The 24,722-nt window shown below is 43.7% G+C and overlaps 1 protein-coding gene across 1 annotated transcript in view; it reads right to left on the reverse strand.

Annotated features, from left to right (window-relative positions):
* LOC124545301 (Parkinson disease protein 7 homolog) overlaps positions 1-24,722 on the reverse strand; it is a 50,834-nt gene that overhangs the window by 25,581 nt on the left and 531 nt on the right. The window contains exons 2-3 of the mRNA XM_047124200.1: positions 11,032-11,153; positions 3,869-4,030 (exon numbers count right to left, since the gene is read on the reverse strand). Coding sequence (XP_046980156.1) covers positions 3,869-4,030; positions 11,032-11,121 — 252 coding nt within the window. The 5' untranslated portion in view covers positions 11,122-11,153. The remainder of the gene's footprint in view (positions 1-3,868; positions 4,031-11,031; positions 11,154-24,722) is intronic.

A 24,722-nucleotide genomic window follows, 5' to 3' on the forward strand; every position in this document is an offset into this window, starting at 1 on the left:
TGTCACGGGCTGCCTGGCGGCCGATCCATCGCCTCGGGTAGTTGACGGACAGATAAGTGCCAATGTGGTGGCGCTCCATCCTGCTGAAATATGAATTGTTGTGCTTCTTGTTCGAGCTGAGGGAACAGCCAGTTCTCTAACATCTCCAGATACTGTAGTCCAGTTACAGTAGCACCTTCGAAGAAAAAGGGACCAAAAACTTTATTGGCTGAAATGGCACAGAAAACGTTCACCTTAGGCGAGTCACGTTCATACTGAGTTGTTTCCCGCGGATTCTCAGTGCCCCATATACAGACATTGTGACGGTTGACTTTCCTGTTAGTGTGGAAATTTGCTTCATCACTAAACACAATCTTTGAAACGAAAGATTCATCTGTTTCCATTTGAGAAAGAATAAAATCACAGAAATCGATTCTTTTAATCTTATCAGCTGCAGACAGTTCTTGAACCAATTTCAGACGATAAGGTTTCATAACTAACCATTTTCGTAGGACTCTCCATACAGTTGATTGTGGAATTTGCAGCTCTCTGCTAGCTCTGCGAGTCGATTTTCCTGGGCTGCGAACAAATGCTTGCTGGATGCGTGCTACATTTTCATCACTCGTTCTCGGCCGTCCAGAACTTTTCCCTTTGCACAAACACCCATTCTCTGTAAACTGTTCATACCAACGTTTAATACACCACCTATCAGGAGGTTTAACACCATACTTCGTTCGAAATGCACGCTGAACAACTGTCGTCGATTCACTTCTGCCGTACTCAATAACACAAAAAGCTTTCTGTTGAGCCGTCGCCATCTTAGCATCAACTGACGCTGACGCCTAGTCAACAGCGCCTCAAGCGAACAAATTTACAACTAAATGAAACTTTATAGCTCCCTTAATTCGGCGACAGATAGTGCTTAGCTCTGCCTTTTGTCGTTGCAGAGTTTTAAATTCCTAAAGTTGTGGAATTCTTTTTGAATCACCCTGTATTTTGAATTTTAGATATTAGTGGGTCGCGGAAGTCAACGACTGAAGTGGTTGAGTTTTGTGTGACTATTTGAAGCTCAGATGACTGGAAAGTGAAGGTCGCACTTTGGTTCTTCGTGTTATTTTATTTTATTATTTTTGCTTTGTTGCATTTTCGCTTCGTGGAGTTTTGAATAGTGAACCAGCACTCGTAATTAAAACGCTGACTTGTACATGTAGTTGATTTAATTGCAGGAAAAAAAACCAGTATTAAACTGAAAAGGTCAGTACCCGAGCTGTCTTTTATCCCCATACGATTACCAGGAAAAAATAATCAAAGTCGCATTTGAAAGCAGACTAATGTCTGGAATATATATTTTCGGAATAAAGTAAATCCAAAGGCCATTAAAGCAAAAGACTGGAATATTGGTAGAAGCTAAGTTCAGAGAAATTAAAGAAAAGGAGTAGTATTTTTCAGTGAATGACTTGTAACGAAAAGAAAAACAATTAATCTTTAGACAGGGAAAGCAAGTTTGCTTGTTATGGAAAAGTGATTAATTATAAATGAAAAGTTAGTCCATGTAATCCTGAAGGATTGAGATCGACGGAATAATTTCATTATGATAAGACTTCATTTGAGTCAAGGATGTTGTTTTAGCAAGGCGGTACTTACAGAGGTTATCGTTGATTGAGAACGATACATAAATAGTATAAAATTATGTCATTGCATTATGAACTTATTCTCCAATATAAGTTGGTGTTATTGGTAAAGAAAATACATCATTCCTACTCCCCCATGATGACTGGGTGTTGTGTGCTGTCCTTAGGTTAGTTAGGTTTAAGTAGTTCTAAGTTCTAGGGGACTGATGACCATAGATGATAAGTCCCATAGTGCTCGGAGCCAGCCTACTCCCCGTAGACTCTCGCACTTAATATTTTTCTGGAGAGTGATACTAGTCTTCGTGGTATTTCATCTTTCGAACCTAGTAAACTCTGATACTCAGATGCGTTGTTGTAATTGTTATTCAGATAGCTATCACTGACCCCATTACTCCACGAAAAGTGTTATTGTGTCCATGCTTTCAAAGATAGTGATGTCGTAGCGAGCGGCAGTGTAATTTATAGCGTGAGAAGTTAAACATAAAATCTTACGTGACGTCGTTGTGTTATCCCTAGGACGCCCAAGCCTTTTTTTTCTGACTTGGATGCCTGGGGGGGGGGGGGGGGGGGGTTCTTCGGCAGCCCACAGGTATTAAATAAGTTTACTCACAAAAAATTACAACTTTCAAAATGATTTATGTATTTTAACTAAGGCATCGGTTTATAAATGTTGTTAATTGTTATAAATATGGGATGGAGTGAATAAAATATTTACATATTACAATACAAAATACAGATGTGTTCATATACAACAGACTACTCTGAGTCCTCAACTTCAAGACAAGAGACACACTTCACAGTTTTTTTCTGAATGTGTGTTACACACATGTTTATGACACTGTCCACAATACTATTTTCGTATACTTAGATTGGTGTATTTCTGCTTCTTTGTTTCAGCTTTTCTCGACCTTTTCCTGCAGGAGGCTGACGTGCTTCTGTTGTCACTTCTTTGATTTTCTTTTGTAGAATAGTCTCCACTGATTGAAAAATTTGGTTAGACAACCCTCTTGCATTGGCACTTCTTTCTTCTACCTGCAATTTCACTAGTTCCACCCCAGCTTGCAGAACATAAAGTTTCCGTTTGTTGTGTTTCTTTTCATTCCATCTTGGATGTTGCTAGATGAATATGGTGGTTGCATTGATAGCACATATGTCGATGAGAGAGTAAAATACAGATAGAGGCCATCTCTTTGTTCCCCTCTTGCAGGTGTACATACTCGCCATTTGATGAATGGTATCAATTCCAGCTTTAGTGGAATTATAATATGCATTTATCTCGGTTTCATTCTTCTCTCCTCCTACAGTGCCTTTATCTTGGTGCATTGTTGACAACATCAGTAAGTTTTTACTTGGTTTCATTTTTGCTGTGTAGGAATCCAAAGTTACAGGAGGCCTACGTGTTGGGGACTGCACTAACTCACTGCAGGTTTACAAGATAAATAACAGCTGACTGACATCAACAATCACTTCCTCTGAAAGTAAACCGATTGTTGTGAATATCAAGAATACCAACCAACAAGAAACTAACTTGCATTGTTGTAGAGATGAGAAATACGAAATCCTACTAAGGGAAATTTTCTATAGCATGGAAGCCTAAGGGGGGGGGGGGGGGGACCCATAATAAGTTTATTTATTTTTTCTTTCAAAGCATGAATTTTCTATAAAATATATTGACACTAACGTTTCATAAAATACCAACAAACAATTACTCAAAGGGAATATGTGGTATGAAAGTTAGTTGGGCAAAAGCAGGGGACATAAAAAAATTGTGGGTTCAACGAACCCCCCCCCCCCCCCCTCCCTTAGGCGTCCTAGGATTAGTACATACGATTATTTGGAGTCAAACAGATTACATCGTTGAGTGTAGGCTAGATCTTGTCAGGACAACTAATTGTAGTATTACACGAGTGAGCCTCACTAGCCGACGTTGCTTTTCACCTGCGTATTAGAGTTTGTTCATACAGTGTATCTCCTACGATTGGAACATAGCACAAAGTTGGCGTTAGTGGTATCTAAAGTCTGGCGTACTACAGTTATTCGTGCAGACTATTATCATAGAATTACCGAAGGTGCCTAGTGGAGGATGACGCAAAGAGTGCTTACCATTAACATCTGCGACAAAGTAGAGATGTTAACAGTCGAAGTTGAAGAAAGGCAAAGTGATACCGTTACTTGATAGAAAAAAGAGAAGGATAGTTGTACTGCAGAGACTGGTGTAGGCCGGCTAGACGTGCCCAGTGTGATGTGCAGAGACTCACCGCGGCCAGGTTCTTGGCGCCCGGGATGCCGCCGGGCAGCACGACGGCGTCGTAGGTGCCGTGGGTCATGGCCTCCACTAGGCTGACGTCTGGCACGACCAGCGTGTCTCGCCGGCAGCGCACGGGGGAGGCGCCGGCCACGCCAGCCACCATCACGCGGATCTGCGAACACGTACAGCCGCGCACACTCAGCGACTCCGACGGCAAGGCCAAGGCAACAGGTCTCATTTACCTGCAGCTTGCTTTGCTACTGGTAGGGAGGAGGCCTTGCCGTAGTCCAACGTGACACTTTTACAGCTTTGAATAGCATATACACTACTGGCCTTTAAAATTGCTACACCAAGAAGAAATGCAGATGATAAACGGGTATTCATTGGACAAATATATTATACTAGAACTGACATGTGATTACATTTTCACGCAATTTGGGTGCATAGATACTGAGAAATTAGTACCCAGAACAACCATTTCTGGCCGTAATGACGGTCTTGATACGGCTGAGCATTGAGTCAAACAGAGCTTGGATGGCGTGTACAGTTACAGCTGCCCATGCAGCTTCAACACCATACCACAGCTCATCAAGAGTAGTGACTGGCGTATTGTGACAAGCCAGTTGCTCGGCTACCATTGACCAGACGTTTTTAATTGGTGAGAGATCTGGAGAATGTGCTGGCCAGGGCAGCAGTCGAACACTTTCTGTATCCAGAAAGGCCCGTACAGGACCTGCAACATGCGGTCGTGCATTATCCTCCTGAAATGTAGGGTTTCGCAGGGATCGATGAAGGGTAGAGCCACGGGTCGTAACATCTGAAATGTAACGTCCACTATTCAAAGTGCCACCAATGCGAACAAGAAGTGACCGAGATGTGTAACCAGTGGCACCCCATACCATCACGCCGGGTGATACGCCAGTATGGCAATGACGAATACAAGCTTCCAATGTGCGTTCACTTCGATGTCGCCAAACACGGATGCGACCATCATGATACTGTAAACAGAACCTGGATTCATCCGAAAAATGACGTTTTGCCATTCGTGCACCCAGGTTCGTCATTGACTACACCATCACAGGTGCTCCTGTCTGTGATGCAGCGTCAAGGGTAACCACAGCCATGGTCTAGGAGCTGATAGTCCATGCTGCTGTAAGCGTCGTCGAACTGTTCGTGCAGATGGTTGTTGTCTTGCAAACGTCCCCATCTGTTGACTCAGGGATCGAGACGTGGCTGCACGATCCGTTACAGCCATGCAGATAAGATGCCTGTCATCTCGACTGCTAGTGATACATGGCTGTTGGGATCCAGCACGGCGTTCCTTATTACCCTCCACAACCCACCGATTCCATATTCTGCTAATAGTCATTGGATCTCGACCAACGCGAGCAGCAAGTCGCGATATGATAACCGCAATCGCGATAGGCTGCAATCCGACCTTTATCAAAGACGGAAACGTGATGGTAAGCATTTCTCCTCCTTACACGAGGCATCACAACAACGTTTCACCAGGCAACGCCGGTAAACTACTGTTTGTGTATGAGAAATCGGTTGAAAACTTTCCTCATGTAAGCACGCTGTAGGTGTCGCCACCGGCGCCAACCTTGTGTGAATGCTCTGAAAAGCTAATCATTTGCATATCACAGCATCTTCTTCCTGTCAGTTAAATTTCGCGTCTGTAGCACATCATCTTCGTGGTGAAGCAATTTTAATGGCCAGTAGTGTATTAGCTGGCTAAAGTGCAACATAATATTCTATCACATTCTTTTCTTGTTTTCTCTTTGAAAATTATTTTTAGTACTAATGGTTGCTCACTATTGAACTACAGCAGCTCATAAATGAATTTGATGTTTTTAGGACATGTGTTTTTAAACACTCATGTCTTAACAATATCATAATAGGCATGTAATTACTGATACTTATTACTTTACCTACAAAGATACCAAGATTGATATCCTACAGATTACAACACAAATTTCTTGACAATTGTAGCGCAATTAGTGTCATAGTTCCATATATGCAATGCTCCTGAAAGGAGTCAGTGTAGAAATGAAGTGTGCTTGTTTGGGATGGTTTGTCCCTGCCCTATCACACTTTTGTAAGAACCACACTTCTGATGGCATCTTAAGACTGTTGCATTATATCATTTACAGAATAATTAATTATTTACAGAAGAATTTGAGAAAGAAACAAATCAAACTCTGAGGAAACATGTCACTCTACTAAGAGCAGATCTGGTTAAACAATAAACGTGCCCTACCAACAGATCCCTTCTTCCAATCACGTTGTGCAACAAATTCCTCTTCTCCCCAATTCCATTCAGTACCTCCTCATTAGTTATGTGATCTACCCATATAATCTTCAGAATTCTTCTGCAGCAGCACATTTCGAAAGCTTCTATTCTCTTCTTGTCTAAACTATTTATCGTCGCCGGCAGGCGTGGCCGAGCGGCTCTAGCAGCATCACCTGATTTAATTCGACTACATACCATTATCCTTGTTTTGCTTTCGTTTATGTTCATCTTATATCCTCCTTTCAAGACACGGTCCATTCTGTTCAATTGCTCTTCCATGTCCTTTGCTGTCTCTGACAGAATTACAATGTCGTCGGCAAACCTCTTAGTTTTTATTTCTTCTTCTTGGATTTTAATTCATACTCCAGATTTTTCTTTTGCTTCCTTTACTGCTTGCTCAATATACAGATTGAATAGCATCAGGCTACAACCCTGTTTCACTCCCTTCTCAAACATTGGTTCCCTATCGGGCCCCTCGACTCTTATAGCTGCCATCTAGTTGCTGTACAAATTGTAAATAGCGTTTCGCTCCCTGTATTTTACCCCTGCCACCTTCAGAATTTGAAAGAAAATATTCCACTCAACAAAATCAAAAGCTTTCTTCTCTAAGTCTACAAATTCTAGAAACTTAGGTTTGCCTTTCCTTAATCTATCTTCTAAAATAAGTCGTAGGGTCAGTATCGCCTCGCGTGTTCCAACATTTCTGCGGAATCCAAACTGATCTTCCCCTATGTGGGCTTCTACCAGTTTTTCCATTCGTCTGTAAAGAATTCATGTTAGTATTTTGCAGCCGTGACTTATTAAACTGATAGTTCGGTAATTTTCGCATCTGTCAACATCTGCTTTCTTTGAATTGGAATTATTATATTCTTCTTGAATTCTGAGGGCATTTCGCCTGTCTCATGCATCTTGCTCACCAGATGGTAGAATTTTGTCATGGATAGCTCTCCCAAGGCCATCAGTAGTTCTAATGGAATGTTGTCTACTCCTGGGCCTTGTTTCAACTTAGACCTTTCAGTGCTCTGTCAAATTCTCGAAGCAATATCATATCTCCCATTTCATCTTCATCTACGTCCTCTACAATTTCCATGATATTTCTCTCAAATACATGGTCCTTGTATAGACCCTCTATATACTCTTTCCACCTTACTGCTTTCCCTTCTTTCCTTAGAACTGGTTTTCCACCTGAGCTCTTGATATTCATACGGGTGGTTCTTTTTTCTCCAAAGGTCTCTTTAATTTTCCTGTTGGCAGCATCTATCTTACCCCTAGTCATATATGCCTCTACATACTTACATTTCTCCTCTAGCCATCCCTGCTTAGCAGTTTTGCACTTCCTGTCCATCTCATTTTTGAGACGTTTGTATTCCCTCTCGCCTGCTTCATTTACTGCATTTTTATATTTTCTCCTTTCATTAATTAAGTTCAGTATCTCTTCTGTTACCCAAGGATTTCTACTAGCCCTCTTTTTTTTTACCTATTAGATCCTCCGCTGCCTTTACTATTTCATCTCTCAAAGCTACCCACTCTTTTTCTACTGTATTTCTTTCCCCGTTATTGTCAATCGTTCCCTAATGCTCTCTCTGAAATTCTCTACAACCTCTGGTATTTTCAGTTTATCCAGGTCCCATCTCCTTAAATTCCCATCTTTTTGCAGTTTCTTCAGTTTTATCTACAGTTCATAACCAATAAATTGTGGTCAGAGTCTACATCTGCCCCTGGAAATGTCTTACAATTTAAATCCTGGTTCCTAAATCTCTGTCTTACCATTATATAATCTATTTGAAATCTTCCAGTGTCTCCAGGCCTCTTCGACGTATACTGCCTTCTTTCATTATTTTTAAACCAAGTGTTAGCTATGATTAAGTTATGTTCTGTGCAAAATTTAACCAGGTGGCTTCCTCTTTCATTGTTACGTTAGCTTTATTAAAACGAACATGCCCACTGAGGAAAGATATCAGCTTATAAAAGTTCGCCAAATCAGTCAAACTCACTCGTGACAGAGAGCGAAATTATATTTACACAACACCAAGTATACAGAAATTAATTCTATTAATTTCATATGAAACTCCTACAGCCTTTTAGAAAATGTGAAGGTGAGAAAACAAAACTGGATACAGTAAGACGCAAAACCTCACCCGAACTATCCTCACTTCTATATCACAATGCCTCAACCAACTGCGCGATGCTGATGCTCGACATCTATTCGCCTCAATTTCTGTACTGTAATCGCCGAAATGTGATTCGACATTTAATTTGAATAAATCTCTACAAGAACGACATGTTTACATGAATCTTAAATGGCGTTAAAACGATTTACTCTCGTAACACGCGAGCTATAACGCGAAAATACCTAAATAGGAAAAGTCTTTAACCATCAATATGACGTTTCCCGTCATTTTATTACAACAAACCGTACCAGTAACGAATCTCGAGACATTCAACGTGCTGGTGCTTAGAAACAGCATATATTCGTAGGATGTAACGTGTAACATGAAACCTATCGTATATAGGCTTCTGCCGAACACGACAATTAGAGTATGGCGTCTTGCTTTCTGCGTGTGACGTAGGGAGCGTTCTTGCTTTCTGCTGGTTCTACTTTAGGTAGCACGTTGCCGAAATATCGCAGAACTTATTTTGTGTTCCACGAAATGGCTTCTCAACGATAAATAGCAGGAAGTGACGTCACAAACCTCGTAGAGCTCCACGTCAGCGTTGGGTAACTCGTCCCGTGTGGTGACAGCTTTAGGTGCAGTTCTCACAGAGGCGACACGGTACATGCTGCGACACTTTGCAGAAAGGTTGCGCGACACGACGCATGTCGGTGTAACGCTCTACTTCCCGCTGGTATGACAATACGCCACACGATAAGCGATGTGACACGCCATACGGCAACCATCAAGACAGCAAGAATCACGATTCTGTTTTGGTTTCAGTGATAATCACGACCTCTTCTGAGACGACGTTATTGTGGCTTGTCATTATTTAAACTCAAGAAACTGAAAAAAGAAAGTAGCTACTGGATGCACCCGTACAATACTATACGTGTCAAACATGTTCAGCTGTAGTTTTTAGCGAGTTATTCCAACACGAATACAAATTCCAGAAATTGTACAGAATGAGTCTAGTCAGTTTCCACTTTGTGGAGCAACTAGTATCAGCTGTTCTGACAAAGCAGGACACGAATTTTCTCCTTGCTATTGCTCTTGCTGAGAAGCTTCTAATTACAGTAAGTTAAATTGGTGAACGTGTGTGAATGACATCAAAAATACCGCCAAGAAAAATTTATTTTTTGTAGGAACACCTACTATAGTACTTTATTCAATATGGTATACTCGTAAGTAATGGTTAGAGATGGATGAGGCTAGGTAGTATTCCTTCAACTATTCAATTTCGCAGAGTAGTACATGATTCAGTTAGTAGTTTTCAGAAGAAACGTTGCTGGATTCGAAGAGAGATCATTAGGAATAATGGTGTAGCTGTGGGTGGTGAATTGTGCGTAGGGATAGATAATGTTTTTGAAGAAATAGCAGAAGGCTTTGATTATAAGGAAAATTCCGACGAATCCTCAATGATTTCATCCAGCTGCTGATTCGGAAGCAATAGGAATATAGCTTTCTGCTGTCTTTACGGTTGTCACAAAATTTCCTGAAATCAGGGAACAGAGACTGAAATCCAGTCAGCATCACCAGCTGATGACTCCCGGTGTCTTTTCATATCAGTAAACTTTTCGTTTCCCGCTTCGGCTTGTATAGGCAGGAGGCGGAAAAGAGAAACACGAGGCAGTTGTGCTTGTATCGTGGTGCAACCATATCGTTGGGCGGGCCGCATCGTAGGTCGTCGCGGTCAAATGTCAAAATGGGTTTGGTTGATTTGCGGAGGAGACCAAACTGCGAGGTCACAGGTCTCATCGGAGTAGGGAAGGATGGGGAAGGAAGTCGCCCGTGCCCTTTCAAAGGAATCATCCCGCCATTTGCCTGAAGCGATTTAGGGAAATCACGGAAAACCTAAATCAGGATGGCCAGACGCGGGATTGAACCGTCGTCCTCCCGAATGCGAGTCCAGTGTGCTAGCCACTGCGCCCTCTACGTCAAAATGTATCACGTATAAACAAGAGACTAGAAAGAGGCACGGCTCTTCTTCCATTGTTAACAATAATTTTCACATGTTAGCTACTTTTCTTACGTAGCAATATATGCTCGAAAATCCACCAAATGTAAACTGGTTAGCGACTACATTTTCCATTGGAAATTTTTCAAAATATGCACTGTGTATTACTTTATTTCGAAGTATCACAATAAGAATGGGAAACAGTGAAAAGAAAATGTGTTCATTATCAAGCTTCTATATCACGCAATAAGATGAGGAAGAATCAATAGTTTTACCAAATAATTTCCTCAGAATCGAACGAGAAATATTGCATTGCGGAGAACGCACGAGAAACCCAAGATAATGGTTAATTTTTTGACTCGAAAATTGAGTTTTACTGCCTAGGTAACTACAGAGACGGATGCAGCTTTGCTTGACCCACACAAAAAACTTTTATGCACGTCGGATGACTTGAAATTTGCCCCCTCGCGTGTCGTACGACACAAGTCGCGTTGCTCGACCAGCACTCAGTGTCGTGCGTGGCGGTTCAACAGAGAGATGTTTCAGTGTCGTATCGCCGTTGTCCGAGTGGTGACCAGTTAAGTCGCTTCTACTATGTTTCTATGTGCTCCGCCGATGCGGGTTGCTTCTGTATCTTGTCGCATAGCATATCGTATTATATCGTATCACCTCAGCGTGAACCGCGCCTTATTGTTATCAAACAGAACGATACAAGATGAGAATTACTAAGGGTAATTTATGAGGAAATACGTGGAGAGCACAGGTGTTACCCCTGCACGTCGCATGACGTCAATTGAGATGACCAGCTCCATCTCCTCGGCTCCTTCTGCCAGCAGCACCAAAGCCGTTTTGTCTGCCATGTCTGCTCAAGCTCCTCAGGACGGTTTCTATCCTGAAAGAAAGAAAAATAATCGCAGTGATACTATAAAACATGTACTAAATATGAATGCTGCTTTCCAAACAATTGCAGTTGGAATTTTTAATATTTGATGAAGCCACGTCGTACTGCGTGGAGTGAGCATGCAGAACGGGAGGGCTTTACGGCTCGGCAGGATATCCTAGACCACTAGCATGGAGTAAATTGTTTCTTTTCCCACTTAAAAGTCTCTCCCGGTGTTGGTATACATTGAGAAATTATTCTTCCTCACTCTTTCTCCTCCTAAGAATCATGTCACCTGATTTCTCTCGTATTTAATAAAACTGTTTTAGGGTAGAGATGCACTGTATTAAAACGACAGCACTTAAAAAATTTTTTGCCCAAGTTGAGCATCATACCAAAGCTTTGTATAGGCATACAGAATTGCCCTACGTAAGCTGCGTCGTGAGTATCAAAATTCAGCAACAAACCTAGAGATAAGAACGTCTCACATTGACGGAAAGTAATTCCAACGTGATTCGGATAGCAGCACGATACCGCGTGCAGCGCCTCTCCTGGGATCGTGACCATATCGATTGGACCCTAGATAACTGGAAAACAGTGGTCTGGTCAGATAAGTCACAATTTCAGTTGAGAAAAGCTGATGGTAGGTTTCCAGTGTGGTGCAGACCCCAAGAAGCCATGGACCCAAGTGGTCAACAAGGCACTGTGCAGGCTGGTGGTGGCTCCATAATGGTGTGAGCTGTGTTTACATGGAATGGACTGGATCCTATGGTCCATCTGAACCGACCATTGACTGGAAATGACTATATTCGGCTACTTTGAGTCCATTTGCAGCCATTCATGGACTACTTGTTCCCTGTTGTAACTGCGACCAGGACGGTCGCGGGGTAGCACTCACTTAAGGCGCGGCGGGACCCGCGGAGAGGCCCGTGAACAACAACACAACGGAAAACGACGGACATGACGAACGTAGGACAGAACGAATACGACAAGACTGAACAACAGAGTCACAAGAAAACAAACTCGTACGCAAACCAGGAAGAAAGCAGTCTAGCGCAAGCGAGGTGCAAACCGACGTAAGCGAGATAAGACTGATGTGCTTTTTTTTTCTTTATTATGATTTCATTCCCCTGCCCCATATGAGCAGGGGAGGGCTGTCAGCGCCACAATCCGCCGCTCTTCAGCCGAGTGACATGGCAACTACAATAAGAATAAAATGTTACATACATAAGGCGACAAAAAAAGGGGAACATAAAACAGAGTAAAGGAAGAAAATGGAGGTAAAAATAGACTGACATGGAGACGTTCATGGGGGACAGTTAAAAAAGTCACCAGTAAGTTAAAAAACACAGTTGGCAATTCTTAAAACACAGAGAAGACACTGAATGGACATGCACAGGTTAAAAGTCGGCCACAGTATTAAAAACACTCCAGAACAACACACTTAAAACCCACTTGTAGCACACACGACGAAGAATAAAACTGCCAGGTGGGACAAGGGAAAGGTCAGAGAGGATGGAGAAGGAGGGGAGAGCAAGTGGCAGCAGGGGAAGCGGCGGGATGAAGAGAGGAGGGGCATCAGTGGGTACACGAAGAGGCAGGAGACACGTGGGGTGGGAGATGAAGAGGGAAGACAGGGCAGGAGGGAGTGCAGAGACACTGAAAGGGGGCACAAGAGAGGGAGGGGGAGTATGAGGGGGAAGCCGCTCAGGAGGAGAGAGGAGAGGGAGCAGGAGGAGAGAGGGGGAGGAGAGGGAGCCCTGAGGAGGAGGCAGGAAGATGGGGCTAGAGTTGGTAGGAAGGGTAGATGTCAGGGCGAAGCTCATCATCCAGGAGGGGTAGATGGTGGAAGTTGCGTTGGGAAAGGAGACGGAGGGTGTGGAGATGGAGAGAGGGTGGGACACAACAGTAAAGGTGCAGCAACTGGTTGTGGGTGGAGAGGGAGGGAGACACCAGGGGGTGAGGGGCATCAAGGCAGTGGACAATATATAGTGTGCGGATGTGTTCAAGGAAAAAGAGAAGGTGGGGGAAGGGGATGAGGTCGTAGAGGATACGCGTGGGGGACGGAAGGCGGATGCGAAAGGCGAGGCAGAGCGCATGGCGTTCGAGGATTTGGAGGGCTTTATAGAACCGGGGAGGGGCGGAAATCCAATCTACACTGGCATAACAGAGGATGGGGTGGATCAAGGATTTGTAGGTGTGAAGGATGGTGGAAGGATGCAGACCCCACGTCCGGCCGGACAGGAGTTTCAGGAGGCAGAGGCGGTTGTGAGCTTTGTTTTGGATGGTAAGGAGATGGGGAGTCCAGGTGAGGTGGCGGTCGAGTGTGAGGCCAAGGTATTTGAGGGTAGGAGTGAGGTGGATAGGACGGCCATAAATGGTGAGGTAGAAATCATGGAGGCGGAAGGAGCGGGTGGTGCGGCCTATGATGGTCACCTGGGTCTTGGAGGGATTGATACAGAGGAATCACTGGTTGCACCAAGCAGTGAATTGGTCAAGGTGGGTTTGGAGGGTACGTTGGGACCGTTGAAGGGTAGGATAAAGGGCTAGGAAGGCGGTGTCATCAGCAAACTGGAGAATATGAACAAGTGGGGGAGGTTTGGGCATATCAACAGTGTACAGGAGATAGAGGAGAAGGGAAAGGACAGAACTTTGGGGCACGCTGGCAGAGGGTTAGAAAGTACGGGAGTTGGAATTGCAGATAGTCACATAGGAGGGATGATGGGAGTGGAAGGAAGCAACGAGACTAACGAAGTTGATGGGGAGAGCATAGGTCTGGAGTTTGAAGAGGAGCTCGGGATGTCAGACACGGTCATAGGCGTTCTGGAGATCAAGGGAAACAAAGATAGTGAAGCGATGGGAGTTAAGTTGGGCGGAAAGAAGATTGGTAAGGTCTTGATGTGCGAGTGGCCGGCGCTTAAGTACGCTCTCGGGGGCGCCGCTATTGGCCGCTGGGACCACGTGTTCCACTGGTGGCGCCACCACACTAAAAGCGGGCCAGGAGGCGCGCGCAGCCACAACTTACGGTGCAGCGTCCTCTATGGGTCTTCGACGTCCATGACGTCTGGCGCGGATTCAAATTCCGCGGCGCGCGGTACCAGATTCCCAAACAACGAATGGAATTGTAACTGGGTCACAGTCGTTCCAGTTTGAAAAACATTGTGGACAATTCGAGCAAATGGTTTGGCCACCCATATCACCTGAAGTGAGTCTCATCGAACGTTTATAGGACAAAATCGATAGGTTACACGCGCACAAAATCCTGCACCGGCGACACTTTCGCAGTTATGGACTGCTATAGAGGCAGCATGGCTCAATATTTCTGTAGGGGACTTCCAATAACTTTTTGAGTCGATGGCATGTGGAGCCGCTGCACTATGCTGGACAAAAGGAAGTCTGACACAATATTAGGAGGTATCTCGTAACTTTTATCCCCTCAATGTAAAGAAATGACGTCGTTACAAATGAAATTTTGTTTCCGATATGTTGATGCTTTTGGACAAGCCACGGAATAGTTTTAATAGACAGCTTCTTCTCTTTTTTTTAACCGGCCATTGTGAGTGTATTGCATTCAAAAGGTAAGACTAGACTAAAACAAGTCAGTAAAATTCTTCGCACTGAACATTTTACCGTCAAAAAAATATATATATATCTAAAGTAAGTAATATTTTATAACAAGTCTTTTCCTTCGCGTCACCAGTTAAAAAATAGAGCAGTGAGTCCTTGAATTGAAGGTGGTACACTTGAAAGATGCTTCAGAACCGTAACAACAGACAGAAATCCCACATTGTAGTATCAGACAATTGGCGATTAGGAGCCTATGGAAAAGGTAACCATAACAGACATTTTAAGTAATTTTTGAGCCGTTATGAAAATTAACCAGGTGATATTGAAGATAAGACGCCTGTTCGCCCCTTCAGGCCAAAATAAAAAAACAACATCAAAGTAGTGGGTGGAAGGCGGTAGTCTGCTCCAGAAAGGTGAAGACAACTTCAGTTGCCGAAAAGGTTATAGCCAGGGCTCTTTTGGCTTGAAAAAGATATTCTTTCTACTGATTAAGTACCAAAACAAGAGGCACTCGGGACATTAGTTTAGCATGAGGGAGGGATGGGGGAAGGGGGCAATTTGTATTAGGTTTGTGGAGGAAAAGAAGCACGATTTCTTACAGATAAAACTCATAACTATTGTAAAGCTGTGTTTGCTTAAAACTAAACTTACTAATACTTCACATTATAACAAGTACCTGCTATGAACTTGGGTGACAGAGTATAACTTGTAGAAGATTTACATATATATTAGTTGCTGTGAGGCAGCAAATATTCTTATGGATACGAATACTTTCTTTGTTACCCACCTTCGCACCTGAGGTCGGTAGCGCACTCTTGTGTGTGAGCGCACGACTTAGGGGGATATAGTGCTTTCGGGGGAGTAGTATATAATGTCTGGTGTACTGAACAATATAATATAAAGATGCTAATATCTTCCATCTGCAGCACGTATAAACTGTGACGTGTACATACTGTACAGATAAAATTACGACAGCGTACCTTTTGTACTAAACAGTGGGAAGAATTAGTATGTTTGCATATCATACCTGCAGTAGGAACTAAACAGATCGAAACTGTAGCTTTTTATGTTGTTGTATTACAGTTGTTAATCGCAATTTCTATTTTACATTTGCTGTAAAGGATCTGAAGACACTTGACGCCGAAACCAGTAAACATAATACAATGTATATGCGATCAAATAATTGTAATAAAAAGGGTTCTCATTGTGACTTTATGTTTGTATTTGAATCCACGAATCCATGTTGAGTTAATGGAAGCACATGGTAGTAATGCACAGTCGTATGACCGATGACCGTAGCAGTCTGGTCCCTTCAATCCCACAAACCAACCACCACAAACCACAGTCGTATGACGTGGATGCTTCCGGTGTGGTCAAAACAAGTCTGAATGACGTGAAAAGCACTGTCAGACAATGTCTACATCCACACGGTTACTCTGCAGTTCGCAGTTAAGTGACTGGAACAGCGTTCATCGAACCACTTTTAAGTTATTTCTCTACCGTTCCATTCTCGAAAACCGTGCAGGAAAAAGGAACACACAAATCTTTCCATGTGTGCTCTGGTTTTTCTTATTTTATTATGATGATAGTTTCTCCCTATGTAGGTGGCTGCCAACAAAATATTTTCGCACTCTGAGGAGGAAGTTGGTGAGTGAAAGTTCATGGGAAGGTCCCGCCGCAGCGAAAAACGCCCTTGTTTTAATGATCGCCACCCGAATTCGGCTATCATAATTATGGCACTCTCTCTCCCCTATTTCGCGAAAATACAAAACGAGCTGCCCTTCTTTGAACTTTTTCGATGTCGTCCGCAAATCCTATCTGATGCGGATTCCATACCGCACAGCCGTACTCCAGAAGAGGACGGACAAGCGTAGCGTAAGCAGTCTCTTTAGTAAACCTGTTACGTTTTCTAAGTGTTCTGCCAATGAATCGCTGTCTTTGGGTTGCTTTTCCCACTATATTATCTATGTGATCGTTCCAATTTAATTTATTCATAGTTGTAATCCCTAATTATTTAGTTGGGTTTACAACAAGAATTGCAAAAAAAGTGGAAGGTCCTGGTGATTGAAGACCGCCGTGGCACAGACGAAGCGATGGTGGAAAAACTGAAAATCAGTCGTGGATCACTTTTCAGCACTTTCCACTACATGGGGAACATGGGTAACGTCGCCGCCCGCATCAGCGTTTCGCGACTCCTCACACCCATCCATAAAACGCACACCAGCGAGAGTGTTGCAGCTATGCAGACCACCCCAGATTTATTTACCTGCCTGATCATCATGGACGTGTGCTGGGATTCTCACTATGACCCCGAGACAAATGAGCAACTCAAGCAGTGGAAACAAATGGAAAAGGTTTTTATGGAGTACTGCGGTGTGGTGCAACCAGATTTTACTCCGTATTCCCCTGGCCACCAAACTCCGCGGATTTAAACCCAACTGAGAATCTGTGGGACCACCTAGACCGAGCTGTTCGCGGTATGGATCCTCTACCGACAAACCTAGCGCAGCTGGCTACAACCCTGGAGTCGGCATGGCTCCACGTCCATGTCGGTTTCTTCCAGAACCTCACTGGTTCTATTCCTGCACCTTTCGCAGCAGTCAGCATTGCAGAAGGGATTATTTAGGTTTTTGACAGACGATCACATTAATTTGACCGGACAGTGTAATAGGTTGCCTGTTCATAGTGCTTAATTTCTAAAATTTCAGATGCCCAGACCCACCTATTCAACTATACAACTGTTCCTCCCCCTCCCCCCCCCCCCCCCAACCACCACCACCTTCACACCACCGCAGCCATACAAATAACCCCCCCCCCCCCCACGCCCAGCCCTAAAAATCACAACCTTGAGGCTACTAACAGTCGTAAACAAAATGCGATATGTACCGATTACAACTTGGAACGAAGCCGAACATACGACGGCCGCGAAATGGAAACCACAGTGAAAATTAAAAATGTTTTATTTGCAACAGTTATCTACATGCTGCAGCAACTTTTCTACATAGACTACGCTCGGACTGAGACATTTGTCGTAGCATTGTCCCAATTTTCCAATACCCTCATCATAGCCTATGCTTTCTGCCAATTCTCTACGCTGATCTGCGGCATGTTGTCTGTGCCAAAATGTTATCTTCGCAGAAGCGGTTCATGTGAGCAGAGATGAACATCAGAGGGAACCAAGTCCAGGCTGTGTGGTGGGTGATCAAACAGTTCCCCTCGAAAACACTGCAACAGCGTCTTCTGTGACCCTGCAGTGTGTAGCCGAGATTTGTCATGAAGAAGACAATGTGTGACACTTGCACTATGTGGGATGCATGAAATCAGGCTTCTCTCTCTTGGGTATAGTGTACACACACACACACACAGATACCGTACCTCGCTCCACGCCTGTGCCCATCGTATCATGGTGATCAGCCACTGTCACGTTCATTGGAGCTTGGGCAGCGGAAAACTACAGTTACGCTGCGATTTAATACACTTGTACTATTTGAAAGCTTCATTGCCGATTTGTTCCAGTGAGTTCAAAAGAAATTCCCTGGGAGGTGAAGGAACGCCATACTGGCGAGTTCCGGCCGAAAATTAAGTGTTGCCCATTACTAGTGGGGTAACCCAAAGGGGACCAGTTATGTGACAAGCGAAAAAAGCGAGGAAGAACGAAAGAAAAGAAGAAGAGCGAAGGCGGACTTAAAGGGGGAGAGGAAGAGGTCCAAAAGAAGGTGGTTAAGAAGAGGGAAACGGTTGGAGGGCACTGATAATGGATAGGGGTCTGGGAACGTATGAAAGGAATTCATGAGGAGATACAGAGTGGATTCAGTTAAGCAACAGATTTACAACATTTATCTGTCCCTGGCAAGCACATGCTGCTTTTTTTGTTTTTAGCTGCTAATATGGAGCTACTCTTGTTATGACAAGTGAACGAACGCAAGAAAAAGTGTAAAGAACATGTTTTACATTTGTTGTTTTGCTTTCTGAGGCTTTGCAACGGACGGCAATGAAACATTGAAAAATAAATCGCGATATGGTTGCAAGAAATACGACTCTGGTTTTTTTTTTCTATACGTGTTGTAAAAATTTACGTATGTTTGTGTGTATGTGTGTTCCACATCTCCTGCTAAACCACTGAGCCAATTTAAACTAAACTTGGTACACATATCACGTACTGTTTGGAAAGAATCGCTGTGGGGGGGGGGGGGGGTAAATTCATCAACCTATCAAGGGGGTTGGAGTGGGATGAAAAAGCATTGTAGCCCACGACCCGCAAATATCCATAATTTATTCATCCAGTATTTGAGAATTAGCGCACTTAATGTCTTGCAACAAAATTTACATTTAATTTCAAACATTTATGAAACCTTCTCTCACTGACAGCACTCACAAAATGACGAAATGAAAATAGTGTTTCACTTACAACATTTTTGCTGCTCATGCGATAGAAGTGCCGCGTGAAGCGTAACGTTTTATTTTCTTACCTCTTTTCCACTAATTCTGTTTGCAAAAAATCTTACAGACAATGTTTACATATACCACTGAATGTACCAGCAGTGTAATTATGCGACACATAGTTCAGGAGATACGATGTCATAAACATTGAGCTGCATGAAACAGAAAATGCAGGGTGAAATTCGACAGAGACGAAGGTGGAATATGTGTACATACATGTGTGAAACAAATTAAATATATATGAAATACACACATCAAAAAAAATTTTGCATCACCCTGGTTCCCAGAACTCTTGAAGATAGACGTTGACTGTGGATGTCGTATCACAAATACAGACCCTCTGACTGTTCAGAGATGTCAATAAACCCGCACAAAGATGTAAACAACCATGCATGAGCAGCGCCTATTAGACGGAGGGGGTCCGACAGCCGATCAGTTCCAGTCATTCCACCAGGAGGAGATACACGGCTCGTGTTGTCTGTAGTTAAACCATACCTAGACGGTCGATACCACGGTTCGATCGCGTCCGCATTGTTACTTTGTGCCAGGAAAGACTCTCAACATGGGAAGTGTCCAGGCGTCTCGCAGTGAACCAAAGCGATGTTGTTTGGACATAGAGGAGATACAGAAAGACAGGAACTGTCGATGACATGCCTCGCTCAGGCCGCCCAAGGGCTACTATTGCAGTGGATCACCGCTAACTACGGATTATGGCTCGGAGGAACCCTGACAGCAACGCCACCATCTTGAATAATGTTTTTCGTGCAGCCACAGGACGTCGTTTTAAGACTCAAAATGTTCGCAATAGGCTGCATGATGCGCAACTTCACTCCCGAAGCCTATCATTGCAACCACGACACCATGCAGCGTGGTACAGATGGGCCCAACAACATGCCGAATGGACCGCTCAGGATTGGCATCATGTTCTCTTCGCCGTTGAGTGTCGCATATGCCTTCAACCAGACAATCGACGGAGACGTGTTTGGAGGGAACCTGGTCAGGCTGAACGCCTTAGACACACTGTCCAGCGAGTGCAGCAAGGAGGAGGTTCCCTGATGTTTTGGGGTGGCATTACGGGGGGCCGACGTACGCCGCTGGTGCTCATGGAAGGCGCCATAACGGCTGTACAATAAGTGAATGCCATGCTACGACCCATAGTGCAACCATACCGGCAGCATATGGGCGAGGCACTCGTCTTCACGGACGACAATTCGCGCCCCCATCGTGCACATCTTGTGAATGCCTTCCTTCAGGATAACGACATCGCTCGACCAGAGTGGTCAGCATGTTCTCCAGACATAAACACTATCGAACATGCCTGGGATAGAATGAAAAGGGCTGTTTATGGATGACGTAACCCACTAACCACTCTGAGGGATCTACGCCGAATCGCCGTTGAGGAGTAGGACAATCTGGATCAATAGTGCGTTGATGAACTTGTGGATAGTACACCACGACCAATACAGGCAGACATCATCGCAAGAGGACGTGCTACTGGGTATCAGAGGTAAAGGCGTGTACAGCAGTCTACACCACCACCTCTGAAGGTCTCGCTGTATGATGGTACAACATGCAATGTGTGGTTTTCATGAGCAATAAAAAGGGCGGAAATGATGTTTATGTTGATCTCTATCTGGTTTTCTGTACAGGTTCAGGAACTCTCGGAACCGAGGTGATGCAAAACTTTTTTTGATGTCTGTATATACGGCATGTGTTTACGCAGGCAGAGCTGTGGAAGAAAAGAACTCCTCCTAAGGACCTGTATCGAATTAAACCAAACTTTGTACACATATAAGTGTGTAGAAAGAAATACTTAGGTGGTAAGAACCAGCAACTTCCCACTGGGGTGAGTGTGATAACCTGGAGAGGGAAGATGTGTGGAAGAGATCCACTGACCCTGAGGGCGAAGGATTACATGGGCACCGATATGATGTAGTAGGAAGTGAACAGAGGGAGGATGAGGAGGAGATGGACAGAGAGAGAGGGCGGTAGCAGATAGACAGAGAGAGGGGCGGAGGAGTTAAGACGGACAGTAGGGTAGAGAAAGTGGACAGAGAGGGAGAGGGAAGGAGATAGACAGAGAGAGAGGAAAAGAGGAGAAGGACTAATATAGATGGAATAAACACATGCCTGGGCAACGCTGGGTTACACAGCTAGTTGTATCCCATAAAAACTATTTATGTACCTTTTACTTTACTGTAAAGTTACAATTTATCTCAGTAAATGAATGAGGATTTAACAAATAATGGAGAGTAGTCGGCAGAGCAAGGCGGGAAGTTTCGTAATTTTGCTGTGGGCGCCAGCTGTACTGCATGTTCTTCAGAGTTCGAATCGCTTGTCGTTGATGGCCGTATGATTTCAGTCGAAATCACAAAATAATCTTAATAATTTACTGATGATTTCTGGGTTCCCAGTTTGTTTTTGGATGTCGCACGAAATACACCCTAACTCTTTCCATTAAAGCAGAAACATATACTTTATGGGTTGCACTGGCAACCTGACTTCCTAAATTATTGCCATGTCGATAGAATCGCAGAATTTGCACTCTGTATCTAAACCAAGGATGCACTTGCACTGTCACCACTTAGCAAACTGTCGTCGCGCTTTCACCTGTTTAGACGAAATCCTCAAATTTTGGATGTTCTTCATAGATGTGATGGAAAAGATGATCTCTAGATCTGTAGAGTTTTACCATCTGACGTTTCTTTTTTAGCCCTCTACCCGAATGTGATGGAAAAGATGAGTGCAATATATATCTCTAGAGCTGTAGAGTTTTCACATCTGACGTTTCTTTATTAGTCCTCTAACCGAATGTTGCTTCGAACACCGCAGTGGTCCTACTAGAGTACGTCCTTGCCTTTGAGATGACTTCCCAAGCGTGAGCTACACTTTAATTAGGACTCTAAACTACGGTGCTACTAGGCATATTTCATATTAACTATTCATTGTGAAGGAGGGATAAGTAGCAAACAATATCTCAGGAGCACCTGAGGATTTAACTACATACCTTTAGCCTTCGTGCCACACACGACTAACTAGAAACTTAGTCTGTGCGTTGAGCTTGATCCATTTTTTTTAACAAACTCAGATATTGTATTTCATGGTTACTGCCGCACTTACTGTCTATTACCGTTCCGAGTTCACCGACGGGTTTATTGATCGTTATCAGTGTGAGCAACGAACGACATAAGTTGTTGGCTTGATTCATTGTAATCATAAGGGTCGGTCATACACCGTCGCTTTAAAGTTCATGGATTTAGCAGAGAACCAGACGTTAAACCGCGTAGTCCAGGCTGCCGTAACCTAGTTCCCCAATAGTAAGCAAACATTTGATTTTTATACTGACTAGACATAGAGAAACCCGAAGGCTTTATTGAACGACAGTGTCGTACTTCAAAGCTGAATGGACGTTGTACAGCCTCGTAAGTAAAATGGAGACGTCTGCAGTATATCGTTTCTCTTCTGTTGAGAAATTTTGAAATCTGTACCCCCATCTCAGCACACTGCAGTTTTACGCCTTCCGGTAACTCATACATGTCTCACATAAGATAATTTTTTAGTAAGATGGGACTCCACGTCATTGGCATACTGAAGAGACGGAAATAGCCACCGTAGTACAACAACCGAGTTAGAAAACTGCTACGGAAGCAAAGGGAACTTCACAGCAAACATAAATACAGCCAAAGCCTTGCAGACAAACAAAAATTACACGAAGCGAAATGTAGTGTGTGGAGGGCTATGCGAGAGGCGTTCAATCAATTCGAAAGTAAAGTTCTATATACTGACTGGCAGAAAATCCTAAGAAATTTTGGTCTTATGTCAAACCGATAGGTGGATCAAAACAAAATGTCCAGACACTCTGTGACCAAAATGGTATTGAAACAGAGGATGACAGACTAAAAGCCGAAATACTAAATGTCTTTTTCCAAAGCTGTTTCACAGAGGAAGACTGCACTGTAGTTCCTTCTCTAGATTGTCGCACATATGACAAAATTGTAGATACCGAATTAGATGACAGAGGGATAGAAAAACAATTAAAATCGCTCAAAAGAGGAAAGTCCGCTGTACCTGATGGAATACCAGTTCGATTTTACACAGAGTACGCGAAGGAACTTGCCCCCCTGCTTGCAGCGGTGTACCGTAAGTCTCTAGAAGAGCATAGCGTTCCAAAAGATTGGAAAAGGGCACAGGTCACCCCTGTTGTCAAGAAGAGACGTCGAACAGATGTGCAGAACTATAGACCTATATCTCTAACGTCGATCAGTAGTAGAATTTTGGAACACGTATTATGTTCGAGTATAACGACTTTTCTGGAGACTAGAAATCTACTCTGTAGGAATCAGCATGGGTTTCGAAAAAGACGATCGTGCAAAACCCAGCTCGCGCTAATCGTCCACGAGACTCAGAGGGCCATATATACGGGTTCCCAGGTGGATGCCGTGTTTCTTGGCTACCGCAAGGCGTTTGATACAGTTCCCCACAATCGTTTAATGAACAAAGTAAGAGCATATGGACTATCAGACCAATTGTGTGATTGGATTGAAGAGTTCCTAGATAACAGAACGCAGCATGTCTTTCTCAATGGAGAGAAGTCTTCCGAAGCAAGAGTGATTTCAGGTGTGCCGCAGGGGAGTGTCGTAGGACCGTTGCTATTCACAATATATATAAATGACCTTGTGGATAACATCGGAAGTTCACTGAGGCTTTTTGCGGATGATGCTGTAGTATATCGAGAGGTTATAACAATGGAAAATTGTGCTGAAATGCAGTTGGATCTGCAAAGAATTGACGCATGGTGCAGGGAATGGCAATTGAATCTCAATGTAGACAAGTGTAATGTGCTGCGAATACATAGAAAGAAAGATCCTTTATCATTTTGCTACAATATAGCAGGTCAGCAACTGGAAGCAGTTAATTCCATAAATTATCTGGGAGTAGGCATTAGGAGTGATTTAAAATGGAATGACCATATAAAATTAATCGTCGGTGAAGCAGATGCCAGACTGAGATTCATTGGAAGAATCCTAAGGAAATGCAGTCCGAAAACAAAGGAAGTAGGTTACAGAACACTTGTTCGCCCACTGCTTGAATACTGCTCACCGGTGTGGGATCCGTACCAGAGAAGGTTGATAGAAGAGAGAGAGAGAGAAGATCAAACGGAGAGCAGCGCGCTTCGTTACAGGATCATTTAGTAATCGCGAAAGCGATACGGAGATAATAGATAAACTCCAGTGGAAGACTCTGCAAGAGAGACGCTCAGTAGCTCGGTACGGGCTTTTGTTGAAGTTTCGAGAACATACCTTCACCAAGGAATCAAGCAGTATATTGCTCCCTTCTACGTATATCTCACGAAGAGACCATGAGGATAAAATCAGAGAGATTAGAGCCCACACAGAGGCATACCGACAATCCTTTCCACGAACAATACGAGACTGGAGGTAGAGGTACTCAAGGTACCCTCCGCCACACACCGTCAGGTGGCTTGCGGAGTATGGATATAGACGTAGATGTAGATGAGCGTTGTTGCTTGAATGACTAACTTCCACAGCACCGGACTGATCGATCTGGTCGATG

The sequence above is a fragment of the Schistocerca americana genome, chromosome 1 (genome assembly GCF_021461395.2).
Source record: "Schistocerca americana isolate TAMUIC-IGC-003095 chromosome 1, iqSchAmer2.1, whole genome shotgun sequence".
Taxonomy (NCBI): domain Eukaryota; kingdom Metazoa; phylum Arthropoda; class Insecta; order Orthoptera; family Acrididae; genus Schistocerca; species Schistocerca americana.